A 13,111-nucleotide genomic window follows, 5' to 3' on the forward strand; every position below is an offset into this window, starting at 1 on the left:
GACGATCGAAAGATTCACAGCTTCCCCATAATGATGAGAGCAGGTTCACCTTGACTGTCAAACTATAGTGATATAGTACCATTAATACAGTGAAAATGAAAACAATACAGTGTTAAAAAACAGAAAGATTTAATTTTATGTGATGCTGTTGAAAGAAAAGTGAAGGACAGGATGGCTGCTAATACTGTAAGTCACACAGACACACTCTTAGGTGGCAATGTCTGATCAAAACAGACATTTTAGTCAGTCAGCGATTCATATGACAGGTAACTCTAAATGCCTTGTCATGTTACTAAGGCTCAGCTAAGGGATATTTTACATCTCAAAAGCACTTCTCTTTTTATCCATTCCATTCTCGCTCTCGCTCTGCTTACACCCCCCCACCTCTCCATCCTGCCTCTTATCTTTATTTCCTTGCTATTTCCCCCACCCAACATCATTACCACACATGATGAGACCCAGTGGGAGAACAAGTCATGAGGCCGCTTTGGCACATGCATGCATGCAGTTTCACTAGCAACACACACGCGCGCGCACACACAGACCTGCTAATGAATGACCTACGTTCTTATCAGTGCATCATACATCTTTGACAGATCAGGAACTCACATGCGAAAAGAATAAATCTCAATAAAATTAGAAACAATACCAATGTATAAATGAATGCTTCTAAACTATAAATCAAGCCACAACAGGCAGAAATACAGACATGTGGTAAGAAATGAATTATAGCACTTCACATTACAAGTTAACCCTTGGGCTCATAAGTTGATATCAGTTGATAAATATCATGAAATTACCAAAGTAAAACCCAATCACAAGTTTGTTACTGTGTCGCATAAGACAAAGTCTAACCTAAGATATACCCATGTGTACTCTTACTACCAAGCAATTGCACAGTTATAAGTCTAGTAATTACATTGTATTTACTTAAATAATGTCTCTTTATTATTATCTAATTACCCTACTACTAAACTCTGTACACACTGGAAACGATTCACTAGTTGCACACTGCTGTACGATGCCTGGTTGCTTGTAGACATTCCAAGTTCTGGTTGCTTAGATGACCCTCTAATGTGTTCACATCCAGGTCATATGTCATATATACAGGTCCTGTCTAGAAATTGCGTCAAGTTTATCTTGGGCCCTGCCCACTTTTGATCACCAGCTTTTATTTCGCCCGTATTGGCTCAAAGTCGCTGAATGTGATTCACTTTCTTTAGTTTCTTGTTGCAATGTTGGCCCAATTGCTTCCAGTGTGTACACAGCTTGACACTGCATTACAAAAGGATTCAAATGCTTAAACTCATTAGCTTTAATTTTATGTATGCTGCACGTACTGCCTTCCTGGATTGCACACCTATTTGTTAGCATTTCTGCGGCCCACCCTGCATCCCCCTACTCTCGCCTCTTTCATATGTGTAACAGCGATATCCTAAACCTGGGAGGCACCGCTTATCCTGAATAAGCTCTTTCTCGAGCCGCAACCTCTGACCTAGATCATTTTCTTCTCATGAGCCTGTCACCTTTATTATCAATAAACAGTGTTAAATCATGTTTGAGTTGTGTTATCTGCTAGCGAATAGCATGCTAACATGCCACCTGCTAAAATGGAGCCACAAGCACAATCATGTCAGTGTTTTACCTCCACTGAGTTCTGGGCTTCACTCATCTTTGCAACTGTGGTCTGAAACTCTCCAATGAAGTCATGTCCTCCATCATTATCGTAGTCATAACACAGCACCTGTAATTGTGCAGAATGCATCACATCATGCTAGTCTTTTCTTTCACATGGGCAGCTTATAAATAAAAGTGGAAACTCAAGCGGTTATGTGGTTTCTGGTATCTGTGTCCTACTTTCACTTCTGTACTGACTCTTCACTTCCTTTTTAATTTTTTTCAAGTTTGACATTCTAGCCAAAGGACACGATAAAATTATTTTTTATTTTTTTCACAGTGGATCTCACCTGTTAGATTCAGTGAAGATTACATTAGATACTAAACATGTCTTCTAATAGAGAAAGTAAAAATTCTCACTACTAACCTTGATGCTTCTGTCCACGTCTCCATTGCACAAAGAAATGAGAGGCACGGTAAAAGGTTTCCACACTGGATCTAAAGTGTTCTTTATGACCTGAAGTCACAGACACAAAAATAGGCAGCGGAGCAGATGTATGATGCAATTACCTGAACTTATGTCTGTAATTAAAGTTGTACCACTTTGTGTGAGGCCAAGTTTAGCTGAAAATGACAGTGAACGATAATAACAGTCAGATGAAGGTAAGTTTAACCTCTGCCAATGACTCACCTCTGTCCTGTGCACAAGCATCCATTTACCATCTTCTCCCTGTTTGTGAAACTCCAGGTAAGGGTCTGACTTCCCAAAGAAGTCCTGCACAAACAAACACACGGTGAATTTGCCCTCATGTCTTTTTTTGTCTGTTTACATCTCTTATCTCTTTCACAAAACTGCAACCACTAACCACTGTATGACAACTGCAAAACTACAGGTGATTTCTAAAAAAAAAAGTTTCTTCGAACACTTAAAAGATCAGATTGATTAATTAATTCACTGGAGTTTTAACTACAGCATACAGCAGGTACACAGCTTGAGCTTGAATCCTACTCACAGTTATGATGTTTCTGAGTTGCAGTATATCAAAGCTGCTTAAACGGCGATATTTAATATGTAACAATTTTATAATATCAACAATTTTTAAAGTTGTCCTTCAATCGGAAATAACACCACATGATAGTGTTTAAAAGGTACATATGTGTACTGTAGTACACAGTGCATTGTACCATAGGCCAAAACACCTTGTAATGTTACATAAAGGTAGCACCTATTATGGCAGCTGAGTCATTGTGCGCACTTACTTTTTAATATTTCAGGGTTTAGAAACATGTTGCTGTTACAAACCCACCGGATACTTCAAACCCCTTTCCATACCTGTTTTAACATCCCAGAATCACTAGCATCATACACAATACACACAATACACTTTCAGTTCAATCATGCCCGCAGTACATATGGCCCAAATGTGCGTTTCCTGTAAATGTTGTTTGTCCTGGTTCCTGGTTTCACCCAGTGATTTTAGTCTGATATAAACAGGCTTTGGGAATGTAATTTTTCCTTAATGTGGTTTCAAACAAAGTGTTGTTAGGGACAATTTTATTGAATAAATTTCTTTGAAAAATTATTTTTGTTATAGTCTTTGTTATCAGCGACCTTATGCAGTAAGGTTTAATTGACACTGGGAGATTATACAGTGGTTTTTTTGTTTTTTATTTTACTATAATCTTATGATATTTATACTAAACTAAAACTAAACTGAAATCAAAAGAATTTAAATGTCGAAATTATGACTGAAGCCATTTTATGCTTTAGTCAAAAGGCTACGACTAGAACTAAATCAAAATTATCTGCCAATACTAAATGCTGCAGGAATGACTGTTGGAGGTTGCAGTTGTTTCAGCAAACATCCCAAAATACATATTTAATGTGTCAAAACAACAGTTTTAATTCCAGCTACCCCAGCACCTGATAGCCTGTTGTTTGGCAGACAAAGGTGAAGACTATGAAAGCATTTAAATCTCGTCTGTGTGGGCTGTATTTGTGTGACCTAAAGTGGTATGCATGCTCAAATATATCTGAGTGTGTGTGTATGTGTGTGTTTGGATTTGCACCCTGAGTGTGTGTGTGTGTGTACGTGTGTGAGCATGCGGGGGTCTAACTGCCTACCTTCTTATCCAGTTTACGCCCACTCAGGGTCAAAGTGATGATTCTGTTGTCAGACAACTCCTGCGCTGTTATCTAAAATAAGAGCACCGCACAACATTAGCGGCAGCAGAAGCACTCACAAATATTAACATTTACATCAACAACAGCAACAGGAACCGTTGGGAAACACGGTAACGGCAGCAGCCTCGATGACATCAAGATCAGCGACTGTAGCCATACCGTTCACGTAAACATCACAGACAACAGCAAGTTTAGGTGACACAGCACAGTGTGCATTTTTTACATTTGTCTTGTAACTCATTAAGTGCATTGAGACATTGACACCTTTCAATCAGGTGCATGGCCAGGTCACCAGGTTAGTGACTTCCATATATTCCTTATACAGCACTATTAGATTGCTGACTACCCTTTAAACAGATCCTCAGAGGGTCTGAGGGCTGTTTATGATGGCGGTCATGCTCTGAGTCTCTTACTTCTAATTAGATCTGGGGGCAACATGGCGACCCGTCACACCCCAGTTTAAGGAAAATACTAACGCTAATAAGCTTGGGGTGTCTTTACTTAATTTATTTAAACCAACATAACTGACGATCCAACGGGAACTTACCCTTAAATAATCTGGTCTCTTCTCGGGACCATTCCTATTTTATTTTTGTAAATAAAGTTTTTAAAAAACAAATAAGTTCATAATATTCATAATATTCAGTTCATAGTTCATAATATTTTCTTTTAAGAGACAGTAGACATTCTTACTGTAATGGATCCTTTGCCAGCTTGCTTCCCATTGGCTAAGATCAGGGGTCTGTGAAGTTTCTTATTGGACACAATCTATTGGATCAGGACAACAATTATTTATTTTTGAAATTGAGCAAAAATCCACTTTAAAATACAGTCTGCATCTAATTGTAAGAATAAATTCCATCTAGTTCAGTTTATCCTATCCCTTCTTCTCTAGACTATACCTGTAGTTATAAAGAATATACTTCAAACCAAAGAAGAAGAAATCATTCAGTACCACTCCCAGTGTGCAAACAAATGCTCCCAGGAAGTCGTGCTCGTCGAGCTGTGTGGCACACTTGTCTTCATCGAACATGGCAAAGCGAAGTTTCTGGATTTCTTCAAAGTGGTAGTCCACCTGGAACTTCACCCCAAACACTGGATTCAAGTTGTTCACAGCTGTTTCAGTGCGTCCCAGCTAAAGGTCAAGAAACAAGGAGAGAAAAATGCTGTAAAAATTAAATAATTCCACTATTGTCCCTTTTAACGATTCACAAGCGTGTCATAGTCCTGGTCCTGAACTATCGAGCTCTGTCCAGCGCTTGTTTTTAATTGATCATGACCTAGGTTATTCCTTCCTCAACAGAATGCTCTTGTGTCCTGTTGTCAGGTCTTCATCTCTCTGCTAAGTTGGTTTCTATTTTATTTTGGCAGTCCTCTGTGTTTTATCCTTAGTTTTACTTCCTTTGTTTTGTTATACCTCATTAGCCTCACCTCTTGTACCCAGTTGTTCCCTGTTATCCTGATTAGTCTTAGTGTGTCAGTTTGTAGAAAGAGCTTTGGTTGTCCTTTGTTGTGACATCTGTTATGATTTCCTGTGTGTCCTCTACCAGTTCGAGTCTTGAGTTTGGACCTTTTTTCCTTGTTCCTGTGTTTTGGATTGCTTTCTACCACCATTAACAAGGAGCTTTATTTAATCCTGCCTGTAGAGTCTGGTTTTGTGTAGACACTACATTACCAAAATAGCTGCTCACCTGCATCTAACAGTCTCAAAGTCACCACAAAATCTAAGCTCCGTCCCTTCCAGCAAAACACAAGTGGCTAGTTTTTCCCTTGGTTTTCTGTCCATGTTCCTTAAACAAGACTTGAATGCCAAAATAATAGGTTAAAGTAACTGTGACTCTTCTGTTGTGGAAAACTGCAAGACTGGGTAGAATCTGCAATCTTGCAACATGTGGCAATTTATACGGAAGGTTTGTAAATTCTTAATGAAAGCTTAAAAGACTAAAAATAAATGACTAGAAACATAATAATGAATTGAATTATTAGTATGAATACATGTAAATACTATCATACATAATCATCAATTTAACTTTTGAGTATTTAGTTGCAAAAGTTTAAATTATTAAAATTAAAATTAAAATTGGATTTTATTTTGGAATTTTACAAAGCTGCAAAAAACAAACAAGTTTTTATATAGTATAAAAATATTACTGTTTGTGTTTACAAAAAGCAAAGCATGTACATGCATACAGTATGCAATTTAATAAAGTGATACTGATATGTATCTGGCAACTGTAACGCACCAAACGACTGTAAAATAGTTTGAGTCGCTACATATGCGTGTCTGTGTTTCTCCAATCTTTTTTACTCTAGAAATTCCAAGAGAATGATGTGTAGTCTTAACATTAGTTTTGACACACACTTCTCTAAAAACATTTAATACTGAATGCATTAAACAAGAATCAGCCTCGGGCAACTCTTCAGCATCCCTGATTGTGACACCAGCATGTCGTAAAGTCTGTGGCGCCCACTCGAAGCCAGGATTCCCCCCGATAACAAGATGCAGCTAAAAAAACAAAACAAACTTGGCCAGTGATGATCAAATCTGTGGGAGTGTGTTAGACAGAGACCCAACAATGTGCCTCCTACCTGCCATCCCCAGAATTACTATAGATTCCTATAAATATTAAACCTTTGTCTGACGTTGGGTTGATAAAGAACAGCAGATTTATCTAAACTTTTAAAGTAGCCTGCTGTAGTAAATGTATCCTTAAACCAAAACAAAGTCCTAAAAAGCTGCAGCCGTCTGACAGCACTTTATCCAATTTAAGGGCCCTTTCCCCTAAAGCCATTGTTTTTGATGTTTCTCAATGCGCTGTGTTCTCATGGCCCCAGAGAGCAGTCCAGACAGCAGACAGATAAGAGGGTGTGGGTGCCTGAAAAGAGTGCTGTGAGAGTCATGTTCTTTGCTCTGACTCTTCTAAACCAGGTAGTTGACTGGCTCATCCCACTACTCTCCAGCCTGACTCACCCACGACACGTACAATCATTAAACGAGGTCACATATACTCAGCCTGTCACCACTGAATATAAAAGGCCTTAAAAAAGTTCAGCTCATTCCTATAACGGAGACGGGAGGGATGAAATGCAAACCACTGGATGTCTAGAATTTCAATCTGGAGAATTTAAATTAAACTAACTGAACTTTGATACACACCAAAAAAGTGAAATTCTTTTTGAAAGGAAAACTCTTATTGATGATCTCCAAACCTATGGGACCTTTGGTGTCAAACACAAAGCCCAGGGGCCAAAATCAGCCTCCAATAACTCCAATCTGTCTCACTGAACGGATTTTGAAAATGTGAAGGAGGGCGTAAATTTTACACTTGTACAGTAGACGTATTTTCATAGGCTAATCTGTTCAATAATTGTATGCTGTTGTAATGCTGCTCCTTTGACATAAAGAGTCAGATACCATCACATATTTGATTTGGCAGTTTTAAACCAGATACCCCTCCTGATACAACCCAAAAGGGGATTTGTGTCTCTAGCTGGAACTCAAACAGTGACCTTTAGTTTGCCAAGCAAATATGTCAACCATCAAACTATGGAGCCATCACTATTGCCCTATAGTGTCTAAGACCAGCCAAACATCGAACAGTTTTTTTCTTGAGCCCATTTCCCAACATCTAACACTTTTATTCATAGTAACATTTACTGAAGGCACATCTAGACAGTTTATTAACCTCAAACGAATCTCCAATTCTGCAGAATCCTGGTATATTTTCTATTCACCAGTCTTTACTCAAAAACCCCTGCAGCAAACAGCAGTACCGCCATCTATTACTTAGCTGTTCTTATGCAATTACACCTTCTTCTTTCATCTTTATTTCCTGCAACAGTTGTAGAGAAATGAATTCCTTGATCCTGATGGGTCCCAGTGGTTGCATACGATCTTCCAATGTTCATATATATTGTATATACTCCTTTCACTATTCTTGTTTGCTATTTATTCCTGATGTCTTTACTATTTACATTTTATTTATATTTATATTTTATTTTAATTCTGTCCAGTACATGTACAATAACAATAAAGGGCTATTCTATTCTATTCTATTCTATTCTATTCTATAAAATGTACCTTTCTCGTGCCTCTGTGAATGCTTTTATCTAAGATACATTTCTCTCTGACTGTAGGTAATGATATTAGTACAGAACTGAGATACTCCAGCAGGAAAAAGGTTTTAACTTCACCCTGCTACCGGTGCTTGCAGCACTTATCCATCTGTCTGACTCATGGGAAGGGAGCAGTGGAGAATGGCTGCACTTCGTAGCTTAAAAACTCAAATTATTGGGACATCACAGCACGCCAGCAGGCTAAAATCTCATAGCAGTGCCTCTGTGGATTTGATCCTGGTTCACTGAGCTTTAGAAATGAATCAGATCCCTCTGGCGCTTCATGCCTCCTTTCGTTTCTTATCTGTTTATGTTTACTACTAGATAAAAAAGAAAAACAACAATACAGGTCACTGAGATTACTTCAGATAGAGGCACTGCCCGCTGCAGGAAAAATTAAGCTGTAGAACTGCAGCTGGAGGAAACAGGTACAGGAAGAAAAGTACAGGTACTGATAGGGTTATGATAGATAAATAAATAGACTTTTAACAAAACAAATGCAATGGATGTGCATCCCGCAGCTTAATTTATAGTGAGTTAAAGGAATTTAGAAGCAATCTGTTATAAGTGTTCGTGCCTTAGATTTGAGCGGACACTTTTATTTTTTTCATTCAGCAGACAGGGTGAACCTCCCCCAACAACCCGCACCCCATAACATAACAAGGACACTTCAGCCCAACAGCTCAATACCAAGATGTTGAATCAATGAAACAAACCAAAGCGGCTCTAAAGACATCGGTGATGATGTTGCTAATAAATAATCACTAGGACCAGCCTACAGCACCAAAACAATCTCTGCTAAACACTGACAACTGGCAGGTGCAAAAATGTACCAGTGAAAGTGTGCTTTGGCTTTACAGTTTAAATTTAATGTGTTATAACCATAAAAAATGCAACACAGTGGCTGTCAGCAAAAGTTACTTATTTAGTCATCAGCTACAACAATTTTAATATAATTTGTGTCTTCTTTGTGTCCCGAATCATGTCCAAAGTTCACTTTCCTTTAAGCTTCAGTCTATTTACCATCATTTACTGAGGCTTCTAAATATCCCGTGTTTATTGTGCACTCACTAACTTTGTTGTATGTTATGGGTTACTGAGCTGAAAGTCTGAGTTTTCAGTGTCTCTTTGAACATGGATTGATCACCATGGTAACTTGTGCTTACTGCATAACCCGATCTGGAGCAGATTATGTTCAGCTTCAGTTTAAAATAGTCTGGCGCACAACATTTTCAGTCATTCAGTCTATTTACAGATGATACGAAGGAGCCTTTACCGCCACTGAAATAATATTCTAGCAATGAGTGTTTTCATGTTATGCAAAAGAGAAAAAAAAAGAAAAAAATCTAATTTTCTGCTCTTACTTTTGATATGTGTAATTACATATCAAATATTCTGGGGAGTCCTTAATCATTTACGAGTGGAAAATTCAAAACAATACTCTGGTGTGGAAAGTTTTAAACCTAATATTAATCATACACTTGTATGAACTGACTGTCCGTGTGCTGAATTTCTATTCTTTTGATCGAACAGCTAAATTTAATAACGTAGGAATTTAAATTACTGGAAACTTGGAACTCTGGGGACTAATCGTAGAGCTTTGAAGTTGTGATAAATGTAGAGGTGTGTTTATTTTTTAAGACACATTTTTTAATATTCTTATAACGTATTTAAAGATGAAAATTACTACAAAATGTCAGTTATATGGGGCTTAATGTGAACCATGCATAGGCCAGTTTACATTGGAATGAATTATAACAAAACTTACTGTTGAGTATCATTTAGTATCACAAATGTAGATCTAATAAATAAGGCTGCATTTACTGCAGAGGACTGTTAGATTTTTAAACCCTCTGGTTTGAATATGCCACTGCCTGTGAGTTCTCACTTACAGTGTTACAGGCTTATATCTCGGTTTATAACACGTGTTGAGATTAGTATTGGGATTTGGAGTTGGAAGCTCGGAGAAAAAAAATCCTTGGATTTAGAAAATAGCCTCGGTAGTGTGATACTTGGGTGCCACATCATTTACATAGCTGAGATCCATATTTCTGTAGACCTATCACATTCTTCAAAGACTTTCTAACACTAACTTTGGCTGCTATCTCCCATTTATGGCTACAGTCATTCACTTTCTTTTGCCTTCTTCTTGTTCTGTCACTCATTCATGTCATCACCTCGCTGTCTTTCTCTCCTCCTCCTCCTCATCCTCCTGTCTTTCTCTGGATAATTTCCCCCTCGCCTTCTGCTGCACCCTTTTCTCATCTCCCTCTCTCGCACCTCCTCGTTCTCACACTCTTACCCTTTCGTACCCACTTTTTCTCTCTTTCCCCTCCCCGATGGACCCAGCTGCTTCTCACACCTCTAGCTCACAAGACAGACGAAGATAGACAAGAGACTGAGACACGGAGACCTAGAGAGGGGAAGGCTGGCGACAGGAACGAGAAAGACAATCAGAGAAAAAAACTGAAAGGAACAGGAGGAGATCAGAGAAGTGAGAAAGCTGAGCGTGAGTAAAACAGCGAGCTGTGGATAATATCCGCGAAAAGGTTCGGGCCTCATTTCGCCTCCTCCATCGTTGCCTCACTCTAGGAGCACTAAGCTTTTGTTTCCCTTCCCGTTGCTATGGTAACTGTTGGCAATTTCACATCGGAGCCACATGCCCTGCTGACCGACAGCTAGCTGCAACCCGAGGCACTCGCCTACACACAAACACACACACACACACACACGCACACACGCACACAGGCACACACACACACACACACACACACACACACACACACACACACACACACACACACACACACACACACACACACACACACACACACAAAAAAAAACCCAGATTGCTCTGTTGACCAGCTGTTAGCTGCAGAAGATTCGAAGGAGGAGCCTGCACACACCAAAGCTTCATCACCGTCTTCCTCTTGAGCATCTTCAACTTGTTTCCTCAGTGGGTCTACATGGATAGACCATGTATGATCAGGACACATGACAGCCACTTCCTAGCAGTGAATGCACAAAATATTAACAGTGCTGTTCCGACATAATATGGACTTTGAGCAAGTGGGCTGGTAGTTTAAACGTCATCAAATGTCCGTTCCAACTGCGACGGTCAGTCGTCTCCATCACATGCACCACGTTTCTGGAAATCTTCAAAACAGATGTTTGCTAAGCTGCTCTGTTTAGAAATATAGTAGCTGGCAATGATTCTGCCTATTGATTTTCATGAGCAGTGTGCTGGAGTCTTGAAAATGGCCTCATGATTATTACCATCTTCTCATGTTGGACCTCTGCACCGACGCTTCAAACCTGACTCAAGCTCACAGCAACAGTCGACGTGCACTGTGTACTTTTACTGCGCCTCAAGTGCGCTTAAAGTGAATTAGTAATGGCAAAAAGATGACTTCACAAAGCTGGATGAAGCGTTTGAAGACCTGTTAATATAAACTAACCCAAGAAAAATACATAATTACTGTGAACTGAGAACTATATAAAAATAGCTAACAAACAGCAAAACCAACTGACCAAGATCTGATACAAACTGGAATTTAGCAACAGAGTTGCTGCACTTCAACCTATTACCCCAGTTGTTGCTATTTGCAGGAAACAACCCAAACGAGCCAGGCTTGCCCTAATCACAATCATACTACTGTTCTAATAATGCTCTCCTAGCATTTTGTTTGCCTTAGCAAACCATCTCAATGAGCTTTTGGGAAAACGTATTTACACATATTTGTACCATTAACTCCTTCCCCTCATTCAGCGGGTACTGCGGCAGATAAATTAAAGGTGCATCAAAGCTACTGAGCTAAGATCTGTTTCTTCTGCTTTGGACTCTCCAGCTGTCCATAAAGCCGAAGCAGAGAAGAAGAATTAGCAGCTGATTTCAAACCAGTAACTTTCTGCTTTGAGTCATGAGCACACATCAGTGAGAGCCTCTACTGACCAGAAAGGATTTCAGTACAGCTGTTGTTTACTTCTCTGTTAGTTTTCTTGTCAACGGTAAAAACCAACAACAACAAAAACGAAGGTATAATCACTTCTTTATGCTGTCTGGACCTGTGCTCTGGTTTAAAGAGAATAAAGTGACGTTTTATGCCATTCAACTAGACTTCAGTGCCATCTTGTAATGGATACAAGGAACAGGTGAGTGAATGAGAGTCAACACAGTCAAAATGATTAAAACCACCTGAGTGGCTTTATCCCCGATGGGCATTTCTCATCACTGGTATGGACCACCAAGCCACTATACACATAGTTACCAGTTTCTGACTTATAAATGTCAAAAAAATAACACTAAAGGCCTTAAAATCCAATGAACAGCTAATGCAGCAGCCAAAGGCATTCGTTTTCCACTGCCTGTTCAATAAAGATACACGTAGCCACCATGATACCACGCGCTGGTTGGTAAAGGTCACAGTAAAGTCTCAACCTAAGCATTTTCAAAATCAATACCTCAGCTTTATGAAATCTGACTATGAAACTTAGGGCAGTGACTGACAAGTAGTTAGCCTGGCAAGGAGCAAAGGAGCTGATGGATGTTTTCCTGTAAATTTCTACACAACTGGATGTCATTAGAAAGAATGCGTCACTTTTTTACAGCTAAATGCTTTTCTAGTTAATTTTTGATTATCTCAAAGCATTTTTAATCCTCAACTTCCCAGTTATTGAGTGTTAAAGTGAAGTAAGCTTGTCAAATTGTAAAAATTTCTCTTATATTCTGTGAACAAGTAGTAGGTAGTATATTACTGCAACTTTCGTAAATGACGGCAATGCATCACCGCCTGAGGAGGGTAAAAATGCTGTAAAAATTAAATAATTCCACTATTGTCCCTTTTAACGATTCACAAGCGTGTCATAGTCCTGGTCCTGAACTATCGAGCTCTGTCCAGCGCTTGTTTTTAATTGATCATGACCTAGGTTATTCCTTCCTCAACAGAATGCTCTTGTGTCCTGTTGTCAGGTCTTCATCTCTCTGCTAAGTTGGTTTCTATTTTATTTTGGCAGTCCTCTGTGTTTTATCCTTAGTTTTACTTCCTTTGTTTTGTTATACCTCATTAGCCTCACCTCTTGTACCCAGTTGTTCCCTGTTATCCTGATTAGTCTTAGTGTGTCAGTTTGTAGAAAGAGCTTTGGTTGTCCTTTGTTGTGACATCTGTTATGATTTCCTGTGTGTCCTCTACCAGT

The 13,111-nt window shown here is 39.1% G+C and overlaps 1 protein-coding gene across 1 annotated transcript in view; it reads right to left on the reverse strand.

The window, feature by feature from the left end:
* The window catches only part of cpne2 (copine II), a 61,396-nt gene that overhangs the window by 33,945 nt on the left and 14,340 nt on the right, over positions 1-13,111 (reverse strand). The window contains exons 3-8 of the mRNA XM_080875949.1: positions 4,758-4,937; positions 4,496-4,570; positions 3,743-3,814; positions 2,309-2,392; positions 2,045-2,134; positions 1,646-1,744 (exon numbers count right to left, since the gene is read on the reverse strand). Coding sequence (XP_080732075.1) covers positions 1,646-1,744; positions 2,045-2,134; positions 2,309-2,392; positions 3,743-3,814; positions 4,496-4,570; positions 4,758-4,937 — 600 coding nt within the window. The remainder of the gene's footprint in view (positions 1-1,645; positions 1,745-2,044; positions 2,135-2,308; positions 2,393-3,742; positions 3,815-4,495; positions 4,571-4,757; positions 4,938-13,111) is intronic.

The sequence above is a fragment of the Rhamphochromis sp. 'chilingali' genome, assembly GCF_963969265.1.
Source record: "Rhamphochromis sp. 'chilingali' genome assembly, chromosome: 2".
Classification (NCBI taxonomy): Eukaryota; Metazoa; Chordata; class Actinopteri; order Cichliformes; family Cichlidae; genus Rhamphochromis; species Rhamphochromis sp. 'chilingali'.